Source organism: Lotus japonicus, chromosome 3 (assembly GCF_012489685.1).
Source record: "Lotus japonicus ecotype B-129 chromosome 3, LjGifu_v1.2".
Lineage (NCBI taxonomy): Eukaryota > Viridiplantae > Streptophyta > Magnoliopsida > Fabales > Fabaceae > Lotus > Lotus japonicus.
This window is the reverse complement of record NC_080043.1, coordinates 51755479-51777323: the sequence shown is the minus strand read 5'-3', so window position 1 is coordinate 51777323 and position 21845 is coordinate 51755479. Positions and strand designations below refer to the sequence as shown.

The 21845-nt window shown below is 47.2% G+C and overlaps 1 protein-coding gene across 1 annotated transcript; it reads left to right on the top strand.

Annotated features, from left to right (window-relative positions):
• Positions 1 to 4275: 4275 nt before the first annotated feature.
• Positions 4276 to 6512, top strand: LOC130744287 (uncharacterized). Its single transcript, XM_057596476.1, has 3 exons — positions 4276 to 5094; positions 5239 to 5901; positions 6003 to 6512. Exons 1-3 carry the CDS (start codon positions 4276 to 4278, stop codon positions 6510 to 6512), a joined length of 1992 nt encoding a protein of 663 aa, XP_057452459.1.
• Positions 6513 to 21845: the final 15333 nt, after the last annotated feature.

Below are 21845 nucleotides of genomic sequence, written 5' to 3'. Positions count from 1 at the left end.
TCGGAAGACGCAGTAGCTTTTGTGGCGTTGACGCCGGCGAGTTTCTCGGCAGCTGAGGATTGAGAAATGTTGGTGGTTGTGGCACCGACGGAGGCGGCTGTGGCGCCAGCAGAGGACTCAGCGGCAACAGCAGCGGTCGCACCGGCGGTGGCAGGAGTAGAAGCTGGTACGGTGGTTGGCTCGATAGCCGCGGCGATGGAGGCTTCAGTGACATTTTTGCCTTTAGGCGCAGCAGCAGTGGTGGGCTGAGCGCCAGGGTTGGATGTGCCGGCGCCGGAGGAGGCTTTGACCAATCTTCTCCTCTTGGGAGCTTTGGTGCTCTCGGCTTGGTTCTCAGCACCGCCCCGTTTTTTCACGTCGCCCTCAGTGTTGAATTTTGGGGAAAAGCGAGCCATTCTCCTCTCGCGGGCCTTCAGGAGCTCGGCGTTCGTGAAATTCATATCTTCTGTAACAATAAAAAATATGATCAGTGACAACATAGGAGACGAGAAAGGAAATGTCAATAATAAAAGTGAGCTATGGGCAACCTAAGTATTTGGGAGTTCTTGAGAGGTCAGCGCCCTCAAGGACTGTTGTGCAGTCAAGGATGGGAAGTGGGGCAAGGAGATTAAGAAAGGCTTTGTCGTTGGCGGACAATGATTCCTCTGAAGGATCGGTGATCCCATTGGGCTTCTCCGTCCAGTAAAGAGGAAAAAGGGCGGTCCCGTCTCTAAGGGTGAATGCCTCTGGGTAGGCGGGATGAACCGCCACACGGAAGTACTTCCGTGCGAAGGAGGACTTCGCGTTACTTTTGTGGGGATGCAAGCACTTCCGGCCGGCTCGGGCCTTCAAGGAAATCCATCCTTTGTTTTTGATGGACTTGGGGTCGACGTCGTAGAGGTAGAAGAAACTGGTGGGGGATGGGGCGATGCCGACAGCGGCGCTTAAGGTTTCAAAACATCGAATGAAGGCCCAGGCGTTAGGGTGGAGTTGGCAGGGAGCCGCGTTGATGTCGCGGAGGACGGTTTGGACAAAGGGCGAGAAAGGAAGCCTGATTCCAAGCTCGCTAAACATGTATTCATACGCAAAGAAAAAATGGGATCTCTTTACGTCGCCGTCTGGCTTATGAAGCCAGGGGCGGTCCCCAGGACTGCAAATCCAGATCCTGAGTTTGGCGTTAAACTCATCGTCATTAGACAAACCACCCAGGGAGTTCACGAACTGCACGATGAGATCGCTATTCTGGAAAATAGAAGGTTGGTCTATAGCCTCGTGAGTGGGGGCTATTTGGACTGGAAGGGGCAGAGTGGCGTAGGTTTTTAGTCGGTAAGGTGGGATCTCCGGGACCTCTAAACGGAGGCCGCCGGCGGCGGTGGCATCAGGGTCGCTTCCGGAGGAAGAAGAGGAGTGGTTAGGGGAGGTAGGGCTTGAAGCCATTTTTAGAAGACAGTGAAGTGAAAGAAAGGAAAAGATGAGTATGTGTATGATGCAAAGATAAGGACAGTGGGACTCACCGGAATAGGATATGAAGAGTGGGTAGCGGAAAGGGTGATAAGCGACGGCTCCGGAGCGGAAGTGGGCAGAGGGAGTTTGGTAAGCGATTAGGGAAGTAAAGAGGGGTCTCGGAAAGGGATGACTGTGGGGAAGAAGGGTTTTTATAGGAGAAGGGGGGAAGCTGGAAGGGTGACGCGTGTTGGACGCGTGTGGAAGGTTGGAAGTCATGATGGTTTTGGGGAGGTGGGTCACGTGCAATGGGGAGTTACTGCGCACGATGGGACGGTTATGAAAGGTGAAGTGACGGTTCCGGAGAAAGAGGGAAATTGATGTAACCGACACATCACGTGGGGCAGTCACGTGGGGCAGATAGGGATTTGAAAGGGTTTTAAAATAAGGGAAAGCGCGAAAAGCCTCGCCACTATAAAGATCAAACACCATCGCCTGACAGGTGACACCAACAACAAAGTTCAGTCGCTCGTCGGGGTTACCGCCAGTCAATGATTGAATGATCAGCACATGACCCATGCCTGCCACCTTTCCCGCCGGCGAACGATCATACACCTGCTCCAACTTATCACCAATACGAAGTAATCGTTCTCGCCGCTTGTGGACTTGTGGACTTGCCAGCTCGGGTTGCTCGTCAAGTCAGTGGACTGGGTAACTGAAAATGCTAGTTTCCTTTTGCTCACGCCATGTTGGCGATATAGTTTACTTCTCTTTTCTCAAGCCATGTTGGCAGTGCAGATTCCGGTGTACTGTAAGACATATGTAAAAACATTTAAAAGACACACTTAGCTCTCATACCTCGAGCTCGGTGTCTTGTGGACTAGTGGACTGGGCGAGCCCCTAGAGGGGCAACGCCCAGCATGTATCCCGCCCTGAGGCGGGGCCCTGGCCTTCAGATGGGCCTTGACCTCGGAAGCCCAATTGGCCCAATAGGTAGTACCCAAGCTCTATAAATAGGAGGTAGTTATCAAGTGTAGGGGACTTTTTGGCTCATTTGAGAAACTGACGCATGAAATTCAGCACTCTCTCTCTCATTCTCATTCTCTCTTAGCACAATCCTCTACCTCTAGGTACTATACCTCTCTTCAATGTTCATTCCAAGAACATGATACATCGCTGAGTGATGAAGATAAAGCCATCCTTGGCTTTTTCGCTAGGCTCTCCATCCTTGAGTGCTCACAGTTGCTTGAAGCCGCTCGCAAAAGCACCCTCCGCTCATTTCTAGGAGGAAAGAACTTCACCGAAGTCGCGCTCAAGCGCGCCCTAGCTGCTGACTCACTTAAGTTTCCTCCCGTTTTTAATACTAACGGGGTTAAGAGGAAACTTGATGTCGCGGATGCTGATGCCGGGGTCGGCGCTTCCCCTCAAAAGAAACGGACCAGAAGATCCGGTGCTGCCCTTTCTGAAACGGCTGTGGCGGCCCCAAACGCCGTTGCCACGAGGTCTGGCGATTCAATACCAGACCCCATCCTTCCGCTGGAGATTGACGAGCCGGCTCCGATGTCCACCAGCGATGCTATTCAACCTTCCCCAACAAGAAAACCCCAAAAATCCAAATGGGTCGCCCCGGGCACAAATGAGAAATCGAGGGTCGCGACCCCCTCGCCTCAAAAGTCAAAAAAGAAGAAGAAGAAAACCAAGAGACTCAGGGCTGGCGAAACATCTGCCCCTCGCCAAGACCTGGTGGGCGGGGAAAAGCCAGACCCCATGGGCGATGCGGGGTTCTCGCCCTTTCCTGAGGAAGTCATCGCTGATCAACATGCTTCTGAAGACGTTCCCTCTGGCGCTCCCCAAACGACCCTCTCTCCTGACCGTTCATGTCGCCAGGCTGAGGCAAGCCCACCTAGGGTCTCCCCTGTTCCCACCATGAGTGACGGCAGTGAAGACCAAACTCCCACTGCTTCGCTTCCGCTTCGCCATTCTTCCCCCGCCGCTAGCCATCCGATTGTTGATGAGCAGACATGCTTCGTTTCAAATCAGCAGCCCTCCCCTGTTGACTTTATGCTAACTGACCCTTTTCTTGGCAGCATGAGAGGAACTGAGACTCCTGACCTTGATGCTGTGGCGCGAGAAGCCATCTCGTGCCTTTTGCGTGCAGGGTGTCTTTTCGCCAAGTTGTCGCAGGATTCAGCCACAGCCACTGAAGTTGAAGAGCTCCGCTAGAGGGATGGGGGTTACAGCCACGCCACACTCGGAGCGTATGGCGAGCGTGACAAGTTGCTGACCCAGGTAGCGGCCCAACTGACTAAACTGAACAATTTGAGTGGGCTTATTGGAAGAATTGTTGTGGATCAAAGTATCGTAAGGGAATGCTACTGTAATGCTGTGGATCGGTATGGGAAGAAAAATGCTTCAGTCGGGCACCGTTGCAGCGAAGTTGAGGCGCCAGAAGAAAATTTGGACCCAAGGGGCGAGGGACGTGTCAGTAGGCCCACACCGATAGAAGAAATCAAAGAGCTGAAGTTCGGCGAGAAGATACTCAAGATAGGAATCAAGTTAAGTAAGGACCAAGAACAAAGGTTATCAAAGTTGTTAGGCGACAATCTAGACCTTTTTGCCTGGAGTCACAAGGACATGCCAGGTATAGACCAAAACTTCATTTGCCACATGCTTGCATTGAATCCAGGGGCTAAGCCTATAACCCAAACTCGCCGGAGAATGGGAAACGAGAAAGAGAAGGCTATCCAGCAAGAGGTAAACAAGTTACTTTCGGTAGACTTCATACGGGAAATCAAATACCCTACCTGGTTGGCAAATGTTGTGATGTTCAAGAAGGCGAACGGGAAATGACGAATGTGCGTGGATTATACAGACTTGAACAAGGCATGCCCAAAGAATTTTTATCCCTTGCCGAGCATAGATAAGCTGGTGGACAGCGCTTCAGGGAATGAACTTCTGAGTTTAATGGATGCTTATTCAAGATATCATCAAATCAAGATGCATCCGTCGGACGAAGACAAAACAACTTTTATGACCGCAAGGGTGAACTACTGTTACCAAACTATGCCTTTTGGGTTGAAGAATGCAGGGGCGACGTATCAGCGGTTGATGGATAGAGTGTTTGAAGGCCAAGTAGGAAGGAACATGGAGGTATACGTTGATGATATGATCGTCAAATCGGTTCTGGGATCGAATCATCATGAGGATTTGATGGAGGCCTTCAGTAGGATTCGGAAGCATAACATGAGGCTTAATCCGGAAAAGTGTTCTTTCGGCAGACGGGGTGGGAAGTTTTTAGGCTTCATGGTTACGTCCAAAGGAATCGAAATCAATCCAGACAAGTGTAAGGCGATCCAGGAGATGAAAAGCCCAAGCAACGTGAAGGAAGTGCAGAGGCTAACCGGGCGTATCGCGGCCTTATCCCGTTTTCTCCCTCACTTGGGCGACAAGTCAGCCCCGTTCTTCAAATGCCTCAAGAAGAACGCGGCATTTGAGTGGAATTCAGAGTGCGAGGAAGCTTTCACCCTCCTCAAGGAGAAGTTGTCCGCCCCACCGGTCCTTTCGAAACCTGTCCAAGGCCTACCTTTGCATTTATACCTTTCTGTTGGCGATCACACAATAAGCTCCGTGATTCTTCAGGAGGTGGATGGAGAGCAAAAGATAGTCTATTTTGTAAGTCATACACTTCAGGGGGCAGAGGTCAGATATTAGAAGATAGAAAAAGCGGCGCTCGCCGTCCTCGTCACCGCCAGACGCCTACGACCATATTTTCAAAGCTTTCAGGTAAAAATAAGAATTGACCTTCCTTTGAGACAGGTATTGCAGAAGCCAGATTTGTCAGGAAGGCTTGTCGCGTGGTCTGTGGAGTTGTCGGAATATGGACTGCAATATGACAAAAGGGGAAAGGTCGGCGCACAGACCTTAGCGGATTTTGTGGTGGAGTTGACGCCGGAAGAAGGGGAAAAATTGAGCACGAAATGGATATTGTTTGTCGATGGGTCTACGAACGAAAATGAAAGCGGGGCTGGGGTCACGCTGCAGGGGCCCGGAGAGTTGGTGTTGGAGCAGTCCCTCAGATTCCAGTTCAAAACCAGCAATAACCAAGCAGAATATGAGGCTCTTATTGCGGGTTTAATACTAGCAATTGAAGGGCAAATTGACAGTCTACTAGTAAGAACGGACTCGCTGCTAGTGGCAAGCCAGGTCAATGGGGAGTTCCAGGTAAAGGAGCCGGCCTTGATCAAGTATGTGGAGCGCGTGCGGCAGCTCATGGGTCGTTTGCAACAGGTGGTGGTTGAATTCGTACCGAGGACACAAAACCAAAGGGCGGACGCCCTAGCAAAGTTGGCAAGCACTAGGAAGCCTGGCAACAACCGGAGCGTAATTCAAGAGACCCTTGTCAATCCCAGCATAGAGGGGGATTTGGTGGCTTCGGTTGTTCGCCAGGAAACTTGGATGAATCCAGTCATTGACATTCTGGTGGGAGAACCTAGTGACGTGATAAAATACTCAAAGTCGCAAAGGAGGGAGGCGGGGCACTACACGCTACTCGACGGGATACTCTTTCGGCGAGGATTCAGTTCGCCCCTCCTAAGGTGTCTCCGCCTGAGAAGTACGAGGCTGTTGTGACGGAGGTCCATGAGGGAGTTTGTACAAGCCACATTGGAGGAAGGTCACTGGCGAGCAAAGTCCTTAGAACGGGTTTCTATTGGACTACGATAAGGAAGGACTGTGCGGAGTTTGTGAGGAAGTGCGAGAGGTGCCAAGTATTTGCGGACCTACCCAGAGCTCCGCCAGAGCAACTAGCCACAATCAGTTCCCCATGGCCCTTCGCCATATGGGGAGTCGATCTTGTCGGGCCCTTTCCCACCGCTAGGTCGCAAATGAAGTTCATCTTGGTGGCGGTGGACTACTTCATCAAATGGGTGGAAGTTGAGCCTCTGGCGAGCATTACAGCGGCCAAAACTACAAGTTTTTACTGGAAGAGAATCGTCTGCCGGTTCGGGTTACCAAGGGCGATCGTCTCGGACAACGGAACGCAGTTCGCAAGTAATCAAACCAAGGAGTTCTGCGAAGAGATGGGCATTTAGAGGAGATTCTCTTCGGTGGAGCATCTGCAAACAAATGGACAAGCAGAATCGGAGAACAAAGTCATCCTGCGAGGCTTGAAGCGCCGACTCTCGGAGGTCAAGGGGGCGTGATTAGATGAACTCCCAATTGTTATTTGGTCTTACAATACAACACAACACTCAACTACAGGGGAGACTCCGTTCAGAATGACTTATGGGGCGGACGCCATGCTCCCTGTAGAGATAGACAACAGTTCGTGGCGAACGACACCGAAGTTCGAGGGCGAAAATTCCTCAAACATGGCGACAGAGCTAGACTTGTTGTCGGAGACACACAATGAGGCCCGCCTCAGGGAAGCCGCGATGAAGCAGCAAGCTTCAGCCAGGTATGACACAAAAGTAAAACCGAGGGAGATGTAAGAAGGGGATTTGGTGCTCAAAAAGCGAACAAGAGTCACCGGAAACAAATTAAGCCCAATCTGGGAGGGGCCCTACAGGATCTTAAAAGCTTTGGGAAGAGGGGCATATCACCTGGAGAGCTTGGATGGGAAACGGGTGCCACGATCCTGGAACACAGCAAGCCTGAAGTACTATTACAGCTGATAAGGCGAGAGCGAGCTGCATTTGAGGCGAAGGAAGGCAGTGCGCCTCACGTAGGCTGCGAAGTTAAGTGCGAAATGGAGAAAGATACTTTTGTACTTATCCCAAGAAGTTATTGGCCAAAAGCGCCCAAAAATGGTAAAAACAAAGACACATTCTTGTTCTCCATCTCGGGAGTTTGTTGGCTATCACGCCTGATTGAAATGACAAAAATTGTATCCAGCAATTCAATCACACTGAATTGCGGCGAGAGCTCGGTGGGAAAAATTCCCTGAAGGTGGCAATCCCAACACGACCTTGATGTCTGGGGATTGCTCCGGAAAAGCCGACACAGCTCGCCGTCACTCGTCGGCGATGTGTGCGGATAAGCTTCTTATCCCAGTAATCTCCCCGAAATATGGGCGGGCATTTTTCAACTAGGCTCGAAAGTCTCGGGTAAACCCATATGGCCATTGGGCACTGAGCAATTGTAAGTCCCCACCTAATAAGGCTGGAGGGGCCGCACCTGCTCTTTCGGGAAATATTGGTGCGAACAAAAGCCTCGGTTCAAATACCGAGCAACGAGTCCTAGTTGAAACAGAGAAATGATGAAGGACGCGAGAGAGAAAATCGAAAAGAGCTAAAACATGCGAGAGGAGTAATATAATAATGAAAACCGAAAACAGCTAGCTTAAACTAGGATACGACGAGTAAAACAAAATAGTACTAACATTACAACAATCCAATATAAAATAAGAAGTAAACATTGTCTATCTGTCTCTTCATTTTTTCTCCACAGCATCTCCAAGGTCAACATTGGCGACTCCCAGTGGATCTTCGACACCCTCCAGCCCGGCGGGCGTAATCTTCTTAAAAACTCCTAAGGGACCAAGGTCGATGTTCGGATGGAGATGTTTGACTTGAGCCTTAGCGATCAGGAAGCCTCGAATTCGCTCATTGGCCACCGCTTGAGCAGCATCGCCTCTTATCCTATCCTCCAAGGCGAGGGCCTGGGCATCTTTCTCGGCCAAGAGTTTGCGTTTTGACTCCAAATTAGAGCGAGCATCGACAAGAGCTTTACTCCTGTCCGCCAAGTCCTGGCGCAACTTGGCGATTTCCTCATTTTTGGCCGAAAGGTCTTCCTTCTGAGAAGCAAGAGTAGCCTCTCGAGTACCAAGAGTTGTGCGAAGCTCTTCAATTTTGCTTTCAAGTTGTTCCTCTTTCTTGTCCGCTGCAGCCTTCATACGCTTCGCCTCAGCGAGTTTCTTTTGCATCTTCGCCGTCTTTTCCGTTTCCGAGGTCAACTGTTTGGACAACTTGGAGCAATTTTCATTAATTTGAAGGTTGGTCGTAGCGCAGCTTCTCCACCTCCTGCCGGAGTCCAGCAATCCCGGAAAGGGGGCGGGCTTCCCAAGCCACTTGAGCGAACAGGCAGCCCGCTCGGAGGAGGTTGGACACAGTTTCTTGGGCAATGTCTTGCGGGTTCTGGTTGGACGTTTCCCTCAGTTTCTCGAGGAAGGGATGAGAAAGTAGGAAGGAGAAAGGATCGGAGCTTGATGCGCCAGTAGGCTTCTGTGGACGATTCAGTGGGGGGTCTTTTTCCTCACCAACAGCCTTGGGAGAAGCAGGAGTTGGCAAGTCAGAGGCAGAAGTTGAGAGGTGAATGACAGTTGGTGAGGACTGGGTTGTCGGTGACACCGGGGGGCGAGAAGGGCCCTCAACCTGGGCAATGCTCGCCTCGCCCTGGTGAGTAGGTTTAGAAGGGTCGCCCGCACCAACCGGGGCGAGAGTGCCAGAGGCAGTGCCCTCCTCGCCAGGGACAGTTGACGAAGCGAGAGGTGACTTCAGCTCGTCCAGTTTTCTCTTCTTAGAAGCGCCGTCGCCCGATGGCGACCTTTGTCGTTTCTCCCCGGTATGAGCAGAGGGAGGGGTTTTAACGCCCCCAGAGAGGAAAGCCTTCAACAGTTCGTCGGAAGAGAAATTCATTTTTCCTGAAAAGAAAAAGAGAAAGCAGCCGTTAGAAATAAAAGACGTATAAAACAAAGGGTGCGACAAAGGAACAAGAAAAAGGACCTAGTCGGGGAAGTAATTTAGATCCTGGTGACGACATCAAAGAAAGTAAAGAAAGAAATGGGAGAAGGAAAGGGTGAAGACTAACCAGGAGGGGAACCGTGAGGAGAAGAGCAAGAGCCGGAGTGGGGATTCGTGAGATCAGCAAAGGAGACTAGAGCGAGAGTCGAGGGCAAATATGGGAGCAGTTAATAGAAGATGATGAATGATGTGAGAGAAGAGAACTCAGATTTTGGGTGTGATAAAGACTAGAAAATCATGCCTCATCGCGGTAAACCATCATGGTAAAGGGGGGCCCACACACAAAAGTGTGACGTGGGTTCCGGAGAGTAGGGGCAGCGCATTAAGTGGAAAGCTGTGACGGTTGGAGCTGGTTGGTTCAAATTTAAAAGTGACAAGATGTTGACATAATTCAAAAAAGCGTTTTAAAGGTGGCGGTTGAGGTTTTGTGGATTTACTAATCCAAACATTGTTTCAAGGCGCGACGAGTGGAAATGATGCAACACGTGACAAAACGTCGTTATGCCGAGTCGGGCGGACTGGAAGCTTTCCCCCCAAGCCTGCTTGTGGACTTGGATCGCCCGGAAGAGGAGGGCACGGTTGGAGATCCAAAGTGTTGATTGTAAAGGCTTTATTTATCAGGCCATGTTGGCCATTGTTTTTCACTTCTAGATTTTTAAGGTTTTTTAAGTCTTAGTCAGTATTCTTAGGGATTTCGCCTTGTTTCTTGCTTAAAGACACACTTAGCTCTCATGCTTCGAACTCGGTGTCTTGTGGACTTGTGGACTGGGCGAGACCCCTGAGTCCTTCGCCCAGGAAACTTGACCGTGGGCGGGGAACACACCATAACCTTGGGCCTCCCTTTCTGAGGCCCAACTGGCCTATCTGAATAGGAGGGAGGCGCCGAAGCCCAACCCCACTTCTATATATAGGGGAAATACCAATTGTAAGGGACTCTTAGCTCATTTGAGTAATAATAGCGTTGAAATTCAGTTACATTTTCTCTCTCTAAGTGGTTAGAGCTTCTCTCTAAGCATTCTCATCACCTTCCTCATACTTTGGGTACTACCTTCCCTCTCTATGTTCTAGCACGGAACACATAAAATAGCTCTTAACATCAAGGTACATAACTAAGCGTTTCCCCATGTTACATAACAGAGCATGACACCCCTAACTAGACCATAAATGGAAGACTAGCTCCTCCAACTAACCCTCGCGAGAAGCTCCACTATCCTCGGTACCTGAGCGATGTCGCATAGAACATCATTCCAGCAGAAGGGTGAGAACTCATATCATATGGATAAGCATAATAATAAATAATGTAAAAGCTTATCTATGTTCCACATAAATTCTTCACACTGCACTAACAAATAATAAATTATGTAATTTAATATAATCAATCAATCTCACAGTTATAACAATACTCCATAATTCATAGCATCAAGTAAGAAAATATTATTGTCTCCAATTACCACAACATCAAATCTCAAAAAAATATCACAATGATCATTAATTAGCATCAACAACTCCCTAACACGTATGACTCAAGTGAGACCCGTGGAAATGCCTTTCGTACCAAAGTTGTTATCCTTAGCGGTATAACCGCGTCCACTCCAGACAGATAACCACTAATAAAGCTCTCGCTCTAGGCTTCAAAACCACTTTAGTTTTGGGACAAGTCACTAGCCTCCACGAGAACTAGCAAACATTGCCTCTTGACAACTATGCAGTGTATTGTGCAAAACTCAACTAACATATGCATATTCAGACCATCTCCAAGTCATAATTATTTTAGCATATTCATCACCAGCTCAACAATTCAAATCATCTCCAATTTCACAAAGCACACACTTACATGTTATCAATCACAAAACTTGCAATCACAGTAACTGAACAACTTAACATCTAACATCAATTCAGAAATAACATCAAATAATGAACTATTAAACAGATGTAAATTAAATATAATTCATATATAACATGTTCTGCAACTGTTATACAAAAATTGGGTCTTCCTAATTTTTCCCAAAAACTCGTCATCTCCTTGCACCATCCCCTCATATGCGCGCTACCGCGCGCACTTCTACCTGCATGCGCCACCTCCCTCACGCGCAACCCTCGTCATGGCCGCGCGCCACCGCGCCTTGCGCACCACCACATGCGTGCACCACATATTTTTTCGAAAACAACATTTGCACCTAAAATGACTCATTTTATTCAAAACGGTTATAAACTGCACAGCAACCTAGGCGAATTTTTAAATACCTCAAATACACTTAGAAAAATCCAATATTTTTATCATGATTTTCTAAACACGTTTTGTAAATCCCTGTAAATTTGCAAGTCGAAATTCGAAGTACAAAAGTCAGCAAAAATCTAACACTAACAGAAGTTCGTGAGAAACAAGACAACTTAAACTATCCTCACTAAAAAACATATAACTCGAGCTACAGACGTCGAATTGACGTGAAACTGGCAGCAAAAGTTTCACAACAGAAGGGGCTACAACTTTTATGAAGACTACTTCTTCAAATTCGGTCACTAACACAGCTTGAAAAAGGGTTCAAGAGCTCGTAAATATCCCACGCGCAACCCGCGCATCATGGGCGCCTATCTTCTACCCCCAAAATTCATCTTAAAATCAAACCCTAACTATTTCAATTTGGGAGTTTATGTATCCTAGGGTTCCTAAATCAAGCTTATTATCATTACCCACTATCATACTAATCCATAGAACATGAATCCAAACCCTTACCTCTTGAAGATCAAATTCTAGGTTTTTCTTCTCTTTTCTCCCCTTCTCTCTTTCACGCTTCTTTTCTTCTGCTCTACTAACTTCTCCAATTCTCAAATTCTGATTTCTCTCTTTCTAATTCACTCTTAACCCTTAAATAGTCTTACAATGGGCCCCACTCCCAACTTCTCATTATAAAACCTAAAACCCTTATTTATCTATATCACATAATCACTTAATTATCTAATAAAATCACTTAATCACCTTATTATCTAATTAAATCACATAATTCATCAAATTACCATATAGCATAATAATAATTAAAATAAAATAGTAAATAACCTAATAACGAAAAATTGGGTGTTAAAGGATGAACCGAGGTTCGGGCCCTTATTGTTTTTAGTGGATCGGGATCTTCTTGGGAGATTATTTGGGTTTGATGGTAATTTTGACTTATTGAAGTTTTGGATCAAATGAACATAAACTGATTTGTAAATAAAATTCATAATACACTTACTAAATACTAGAATGTTTTTAATTGATGAGGACAATTTAATGGAAAGGACTTAGGAATGAATTTGAGTTTGGAAAACGGGAATAGGTCGGTGATCCTAGTTTTGGGAACTTTATTTTGAAAGGTTTTGGAAATGAGGACTGGTCTTTGGAATTAACGACATAATGCACTAACTTACGATGGAACATTTTACTTAATAAGAGAACTGTTTTTAAGGAAACTTATGTTATGGAAAAGAATTGTAGACGAGTTTAGCCAAGGGTCTGGGCGTTGGTAAGGTTGGGAAACCTAAGTGCGGACATTCAGAGGATGATCTGCCGTGACGGGAAAGTCACATTAGTGCGGGTAAGTACCTTGCTGGTCAAGTAAGCTTTTGGTCAAGAACCACCGTATACCTTCGGGTACAGTAGAGCCAATAAACTCTAACACTTTTGCTGATTAAGCAAGCTTTTGATCTATGACCACAGTATACCTTCGGGTACAGTAGAGACAATATAATCTAGCTAGACGCGTGTATCCTAGTGAGGACGATCGTTGTTTGGCTAACCATATTGCACTCATGCATTTATTCATGAAAGGTTCCTTCGGGTACCTTGGGCATTCGACGGGGGATATGATCGACTGCACGGTTAGGATCGACCTGTTGATGTCGGGAACAGCGGAGGGAAAATTCAACCCACAGGGTCAGGACTGATCCGACTATGTCAAGGTTGTAAGTGACACCCGAGGGATATGGTCGACACAAGGCCAGTGTTAGGACCGACTCGATCGTGCCCAGCCTACTTCTTCCGGAACATTTTGAATTGACGTTGTATGAAATACCATGCATTCTAACTATATTTATTGAGATGTTAATGATTGAATTGTATTAAAGATTCGACAACATGCTATGTATATACCTTAGGGTAGGCAATACATAACTTATATGTATATATACAACATATATATATATACCCCTATTATTCAAATGTTGCTTGTACAATCTATTATATTCTGTGAGTTGACCCTCGCGCATGCTTTGTTTGTCTACTTGTGTTTGGGCGATCGTACGCATGCTGTCAGACGTTCAATAACCGATTCGTTATGGTTCGTCGTTCGGGGAAGACCTTTAATTCTTACTCAAGCATATGGGTGCCAAACTGCACCTTCTGCGCGTCAGTACAATTCATGACTCGAAAGATCTTCTCAATTGCTTTCAGCCATGCCTGTGCTTTGTCAGGGTCGTATGCTCCTTCAAAGGTTGGCGGATTGTTCCTCTGAAACTTTCCCAAAGCACGGAATTCATCCTGATTATGGTTCCCAAGGTTCGCTTGCTGACCTTGCCCAATGGCGCCAGCCAACATTGGCAATGCCTCAGCGATAGCTTCATTATTCCTTCCGACAACCATTTTCCTGAATCTCCAAACAGCCAACAACTCTTATCAAACAACAGCTCGATAGTGCTACTTACACATATCGAGTATCAGCAAGTATTAGAATATATATTATACTAAAAACTTGGTCACTGACCAACCATTGCTCTGATACCACTAATGTAACACCCCAATTCTAATTGGTATATATATTGCAAATATCAGAATGATAAAATTTCAAACGATCATGAGGCTTTACATAATCACTTAAAACATCAACATAATTCTCCTGTAACAGATACATAGCACATAAACTTGAGAAGGACTCATAGCAGACGAACATAAAAATGATGAACATAACTGCGTTAAACATAACTATTCCTGTGGCAGATAATTAATTTTTAATAATAAAAATAGTTCACTAAATCAATAAATAAAAGCGGATATAACGTCTTTAAAACTTAAAGAAAACATAGCATCTTGTTCACAACTTAACAGGAACAACTCCTCAATGATAACTTAATTCAACAACAAATATAACAGAAACGAAACAAGCGTCCATCCCCCCCCCCCGAGTGCTACGTATCAGAGCAAGGACTCCAACTCGAAATAAAGGCTATAGACTACTCCTCCTGATTACCTGCACATTACCAACAAGGGTAATATTCAAACAGAAGGGGTGAGATATCGAGTATCATAAATATAAGAATGACAGTGAATATGCTAGATTAATGCCACACCACTTCTTTTTACATTCATATAGCTCAGTTACTAAAACAGTCACAAATAACGTCATCGACTCGGATGCAACTCATCACTAATTGAGGTACCAACAGGGCTTCAGCCCTCATCACTAATTGCCAATTATTAGAGGCACAAGGCATAAGCCTTCATCACAAAACGCCAATACAGGCCATCACAGAGTATGCAGATGCTATGTGACTCAGAAGGGCGTATACATCTCATAATCATCACTTCAACATGAGGCATTGCACCTATATCACCACATCACTATCATCGCTTAAAACCACATTATTCAGCACTTTATTCTTTTGGCTCATATTCAAGAAATCCTTAATCTTACTATAAAACACTAATGTTATACTACGTACTCAATTTGATTCATTCTAGCTTGCAGTAGGAAAGAAAACCAATTATAAGACAGCTTTAAAGTTCATATAGCAGTGCAGGAATTACGCTCACAGCAGAAACATGTTTCAGTAGAGATAACCTACAGGATTCGTTACTTGTTTAAAAATTTCAAATGACCTCAATTTGAAAAGCTAACAGAAAACTCTACCTCTTTCTAGTTCATCAAAGAATTTTCTGGGCACATTAACAAGGTGAAAAATCACATTGAAGTTCACTGGCAGAGATAGCAGATACAGACCGCAGAAAAACATGGTTTACTAAACTGAACTTACAGACCTCGTCTCTCAACCAAAAATTATGTACCATATCATTCCAGAAAGCTCTTTCAAAGGCCTACACTTTCTCAGTTCAACGCAACATTATTCGAGCACTTTAAACAGGCTCGAAAAGGCTTTGAAAGTCACGGTTCATACCAGGAAAATGACTAGTCCGTTTTATGTTCCAAAATAAGTGATTAAAGTTGTTTCTCATCAAACAAGACACAAAACCTAACAAGCATGCTACCTAACAGTCCTTATGTATGTGATCATAAAGAAAATCAAAAGGGAACCTCAACCCAAAACTCCTAGCATACTATGGTTCTGCCCTCATCCCGTTCAATCACACAAAAGAAAATCCCAAAATCAATGGATTTCAAATCAGATTTCCAGAACATCATTAACAGGAACAATTCTACATCTCCCAAATCCCCAATATCATTCACCATAATTCCATTAGAAACTCAAAATCCCACCCTTACCTTTGGATCGAGTGCAGCTCCCCGTTCCCGATCAAATTCTCCGAAGCCGATCCGCTCTCCCTCTCTTCCTGCTACTTCACGCACAACCTTCTTTTTTTTCTCCTTCTTTCACGCGTCCTCTTCTTTCTTATTTTTCTTTTCTTTGGCTGCTTCCCCATCCTTATTAAACCATCTAAACATAATTCCTCAAGGGCTAAACTAAAAATCCTAAAATCTCTCCTAGTCCTTGTCTCTATTTTTAATCCTAACTTTCACCCCCTAACTCTCTTCCATTTCATAAAACACACCCAGCATCACAAAAAATATTTTATTTCATTAAAGTATTATTATATCACATATTAAACCACCATACAATATAGTCTTAATTAAAATAAAATACCAACATTATTTTAATTAAAAACGGGGGATTACAGTGAGCATCCAGCGCCTGAGGTGATAGTAGTTCACCTCCCAAGACTTCCAACGAGGGGACTGAAGTCTCCTCCCCCTCACCGCGCTGCCTTCCACATACGTGACGCAATGACGGACCGCAGGCGTGTTCCAGCCTTCCTTCACTTCGTCGACAATGTGTCTCCATCAAGCTTCACCAGCGAACTAGGAATTCAACCAAAAATCCAAAAACTGAAGAGAATTGCACGGAAAATCGAACCTCTCTCAACCAAATCACAAACGTTCTATCCAAGAACATAGAGATGAGGTACGGTACCTAGAGTGAAAGGATCGTGATGTGAGAATCTAGAGAGAGTAAGAGCGTAACCGCTTGGAGAGAGAAAGTAACTGAATTTCAATTTGTTATTTCTCAAATGAGCTAAGAGTCCCTTACAATTGGTAACCGTCCCCTATTTATAGATTCGGGGGTTGGGCTTGGCGCCCCTAACTTCTATTAACGGGCCAGTTGGGCCTCCCGGGAGAAGGCCCAATTTCCTGGCTTGCACGTCGCCCTGAGCTAGCGTCCCTGGGCGAGGGACCCTAGGGTCTCGCCCAGTCCACAAGACACCGAGCTCGAAGCATGAGAGCTAAGTGTGTCTTTAAGAAAAAACCTGAGGCGACGATCATGAGAAAACTAACTAACGCTAAATCCTAATGACTCAAACAATTGCCAACATGGCTCGGTAACTAAAGCCTAAGACTAATTTTTTGGTTTCCCTAGCAAGTTCCTTCGGTCCCACGAGTCTACAAGTGGGCTTGTGGCGACAGTGCTTGGCTCCCTCGTCCTACCTCAGCAGTGATCGCCATGGACCATGATGGCTTGACGCGTGTAAGCCACATCTAATGTACTGAAATAAGACAAAGGTCAACGAATCTATAGAATCTCAACCGCTATCTCCGAAATGTCCCTTCAAATCATAATAAAGCCTGTCAATTTGAATTCAAACCAATGAGCTTCAGTTGTTGTAACTTTTCATTTAATGTGCCGTTCCCGTTCCCCAAAATCTTAGTCACGCTCCCCTGAGGAATCATTTCATCTTGCCACGATGGGACACGATTTCCCAACCGCTACTCACAACTTTTAAATTCCCCCTAACCCTATCATTCACCACTTATTGCCAACTACCCTCTAACCCGTTCCTGGCTCTCGTACCGGTTTCCTTCAACGACCCTGCAAACTCCGACCCTTGTTGCTGCCCTTCACACAGCTTTTTCTCGGTTAGTTTTTCATTTCTTCTCTCTTCATCCTCTTTTTTTTAACGATGCCCTCAACAGGAGCCCTTTCCTCCATGGAGGAAATCAAAGCTCATCGCTTGGAAACCTTCGCCACTCTCCCTTCCCCCGTCCAGGATGCTCCTAACCAAGGAATCCTTGACCAGCCATCGGAGCTCTCCACCGGTGAATCTATTTCCGACCTTGCCCGTAGGGCTGGCTGTCTCTGTAGCACCCCGTTGTTAAAGAACCTCCTTCGCACCACCGGATGTCGGGACCAAGACCGCCACTGGCAACACCGCGCGTTCAATAACCCCAAGTACTCCCATTTCTTCTTCGTATACGAGTATTTGTTTCTTGATCTTGGCATTAAACTCTCTTTCTCCCCATTTCTCGCCCAAGTGTTGCGTGATGTCAACGTTTCTCGTTGCCAACTTTACCCCCACGCAGCTCTATCTGAGGTGTTTTGAAATTCTCTGCAGCAGTGTCGATGTAGCGCCTTCCCTTGCCCTCTTTTCCTTTTTCTTTGAAGTGGATTCCCGATCCCCGGGGTTCTACGGCTGGGTTGTTCTGGCGCCCGACCGGGTCGAGAACGGTTTGTTCCATACCAAGTTGGTTCCGAACCCCATTTAGCCCGCCGATACTTCCAGGTCGTCGTTCACCTCACTTACCCCTCGACATTCACGCAGAAGGAAGGGAAAGCCCTCTTCCCGTTTTACTGGACCTAGTGTCCTAAGTCCATGGCCGACCCCCCTGAAGCGTTTCCCACTTCCGGAGAAAGTTTTGCCTTTGGGGTCCTATCCCGGCTTCCCCGCCTTAGTTGTGCTGAATTACTCGGCGCTCCTCCAGGCTCCAAACTATTCCCTTGATTAGGTTTCCCTTCGAAACGTCTCCTTCAAGCCTTCCTCTTGGTCTTTCTGTTGCTGACGACTTTTTCTTTTTACTTTTCAGGAAATATGAAGTTTTCTACCACCGATCTGCTGAAGGCCTTCACCTCTGGGAATGTTAAGGCGCCCTCCTCGGCCTTGGTTGGAGAAAAAAGACAGAACTCGCCAGTGAGCGCTTGCTCGCCCAAGAGGAGCAAACTAGGTGAGACAAACCCTCAAGCTACTCCTTTGACTGGCGCAGGCGGAGGGCCCGTCGCGCCTGATCCTGTTGTTGCGGATAGCGCTCGCGATCCCTTGGTGTCCGACCGTGATGGCGAGACGAGTGCTTCCCAGACTCCAGATGCCCCTCGCCCTGTGACCTCAATGGAAGGTCAACAATCACCCTCTTCCATCCGCCTGTCGTTTCCTTCGCCCGTCCAGACGACCCTCGATCCATCGGCCCCTAGTTCTCCAGGGGTTGGTGGCGAGGGAGAGAATCTCTCTGCGGCCCGCCCGAAGGGTCCTTCCAGCAGCTCTTCCCCATATCCTTTTTCCTTCCTCCTTTCTCACCCTTATCTTGAGAAATTAAGGGGGCCTCCCTGCCAGAACCCGCAAGACGTCGCCCAAGAAGCTGTGTCAAATCTTCTCCGCGTCGGCTGTTTGTTCTCCCAAGTGGCCTGGCAGGCGCGACCTCTTACCGGAATTGTTGGGCTTCGCCAGGAGGTGGAAAAGCTACACTCTGATAACCTTCGGGATAATGACACCTGCTCCAAGCTGTCTAACCAGTTGGCGGCGGAGGAGGGTAAGACAAAGAAGATGCGGCAGAAACTCAAGGAGGCAAAACTTGCACTGATAACTGCGAACGAGAAGGAGGAAAAACTTGAGGCCCAGGTCCAGGGGCTCCGACGGGACCTTGATGCCAAGGAGGTCACTGCTGCTTCTCAGGAGGAAATCCTTGCCGCTAAAGACAAGGAGATCGCTGTCTTGCGTGAGGAACTAGCGGGCAAGAGTAAGACACTTGCCGAGGCCCAATCGGATTTGGCATCCAAGTGTAAACTTTGGCTGATAAGGAGGCCCAAGCCGCCGCCCTGGAAGAGAAAATAAGGGAGGAGGCTGCCCATGCGGCGGCCAAGGAGCGTGTCCGTGGCTTCCTTATCGCCAAAGCTCAAGTCAAGCACCTTCATCCTACTATCAACCTTGACTCCTTGGGAACCTTTAAAAGGGTTACCCCCGCTGGGTTGGAGGGTCCGGAAGACCCACCGGAAGTTTCTCATATTGATCTCGGAGACGCTGTGGAACAAGAGAAAGAGACATGATGTTAACTTATTTTGAATAATTGTAATGCTACTTCTTTTGATTTGTTTGATCGTTGTATTTTCGACTTTAAGTTAATCAATTCAGTTTTATTTCCTATGTCATTTTTAACGCTTCCTGAAGTTTTATCTCGCACCCACCTTAGTTTCCTTGTTCCTGAATTATGTTTGACGACATTGGAGTTGTGCTGTGTTTAACTAGGACTTTTGCTCAGTTTTTGAACTGAGGCTTTGTTCACACCATGCTTCCTTCAACCGCATGTGTCACCTTTACCTCCCGGAGCAGCTTCGTCAATTCCGTATTCGGGTCGCTCGCAGGCGCCTCACGCCGGCGAGGGCCGGTTGGCCGCCATGGGCGGCGACGTTTGAGGTTTTCTTTCTTCGAATAAAGTTGCTCCTCTGCAATTTTCTCTATTTGCTTGACCTTCTTATCCTTCCGCGTACAGCTCTCTCCCTTTTTCCATCCTTGTTTTCTTGCCGGTGACACGCCCTTTTTTCTGCCAACCTTTTCCGCATTCACACGCTTCCTCTTAAACACGTCATCTTCCTCATCCAGGATGTAGGTATTCGCTCGGGCGCGAACTTCCGTCATCGAGGGAGCTGGTTTCCTACTCAACTTGTTGTTCAGCTTTCCCGGCAGCAGTCCATTTTCGAAAGCGCGGGCGCAGGCCTGTGGCTCCAACTCCTCGATCTTCACAGACGCAGAACTGTACCACTTCACATATTGCTTCAAGGTTTCTCGCTCCAACTGACGAACATTGTACAGATCGTCGATTGTAACCTGCTTGATCTTCCTTGCGAAGAATTGGACGAGGAACTTTGATGAGAAATCACGGAATTTCGCTATGGATCCCCGAGGCAAAGTCTTGAACCAAGCCATCGTTGTGCCTTTGTACGTGGGTGGGAACATCCTGCACTTCACCTCATCGAAAGCTGCGCTTAACACCATCTTCGTATTGAAGTAAAGAAAATGGTCCTTTGGATCAGTTCTTCCGCTGTACGCTTCTAAAACAAGGTTCTTCATGTTGTCTGGATGGCCACTTCCCTCACCGCCGCGGAGAACGGCTCGAACTCCGCGACGACCTCTGCTTCCCGCTCTCCTTCGTCTTCCTGCTCGAGGCGATAATACTCTAACTGTTCCTACAAGTAATCGTTCCACTGTCGTATGTCATCGACATTGCGAATCAGCCGTCTCCAATCTAGGTCAGTGATCGGAGCTTGAGGTAGCAGTGTTCCATCTCCTGAGACCTCCGGTGAGTGCGCCGGAGATTCTTATCGCTCAGGTGAGGACGGTGGAGAAGGTAGCGGAGGCGTCGGAGAAGGACGAGGAGGCGACGGCGGAGGAGGAGTCGGTTTCTTAGGTTGCTCGCGACGAACCTCTTCCCGTCGCGGCCTTCCCCTTACACGACGCGGTGGTGAACCGCGCCTCTGCTCCAGCTCTCCGTCGCGCCGTCGACGACGTGTCTCCATCAAATTCCAATCACCAACCGGGAATTCAGCCGGAAGTACAAAAATCGAAGAAAACCCCTCGGAAAATTAAACTCCTCTGAACGAAATCACAATCCACGTAGTCTGGGAATCGAAATCTACCGATCCCCACAGACAGCGCCAAATGTTCTATCTAAGAACATAGAGATGAGGTATGGTACCTGGAGTGAAGGGATTACAATGGGAGAATTGAGAGAGAGAGAGAGAGAGCGTGTAACCGCTTAGAGAGAGAATGTAATTGAATTTTAAGTTTGTGGTTTCTCAAATGAATTAAGAGTCTCCTACATTCAGTAACCGCCCCTACTTATAAGCTCGGGGTTGGGCCTAATGTCCCTAACCGCCCTCAGTGGGTCAGTTGGGCCTCTCGGGGGAAGCCCAACTCCCTGCCTCACGCACCGCCCCGAGGCAAGCGCCCCTGGGCGAGGGCCCCCGGGGTCTCGCCCAGTCCGAACACATACCGGCACAAGATACAATTCTAGGTCTTGTGGAACTCCTCTAAAGCCCTCTTAAGAACAATACTAATGGAACACACAAACAACCATTATGCGGACATATCGCATGCACCTAAGGTGTTGAACATATACAAGAAGGTTGCTGAACAAGGTGACAGTGAAGAACCGTTATCCGCTGCCCCGGATAGACGACTTAATGGATCAACTTAGAGGAGCGGTGATCTTCTCGAAGATAGATCTTAAGTCAGGATACCATCAGATCCGAGTCAAAGAATCTGACATCAAGAAGACCGCATTCAGGACTCGATACGGGCATTATGAATATCTTGTGATGCCGTTTGGGGCTACTAATGCACCCGCAGTGTTTATGGACTACATGAGCAGAGTGTTCAGACCATTCCTGGACAAGTTCGTGGTGGTATTCATCGATGACATCCTAATCTACTCGAAGAGT

What these genes read in the sequence shown, in the direction of transcription:
- LOC130744287 (XM_057596476.1), top strand. Translation starts at nt 4,276, where the DNA reads ATGTGCGTGGATTATACAGACTTGAACAAGGCATGCCCAAAGAATTTT. An exon ending in AGCAAAAGATAGTCTATTTT is followed by an intron (nt 5,095 to 5,238) that starts GTAAGTCATACA and finishes CCTTTGAGACAG; the next exon opens with GTATTGCAGAAGCCAGATTT. An exon ending in ATCCAGTCATTGACATTCTG is followed by an intron (nt 5,902 to 6,002) that starts GTGGGAGAACCT and finishes GCGAGGATTCAG; the next exon opens with TTCGCCCCTCCTAAGGTGTC.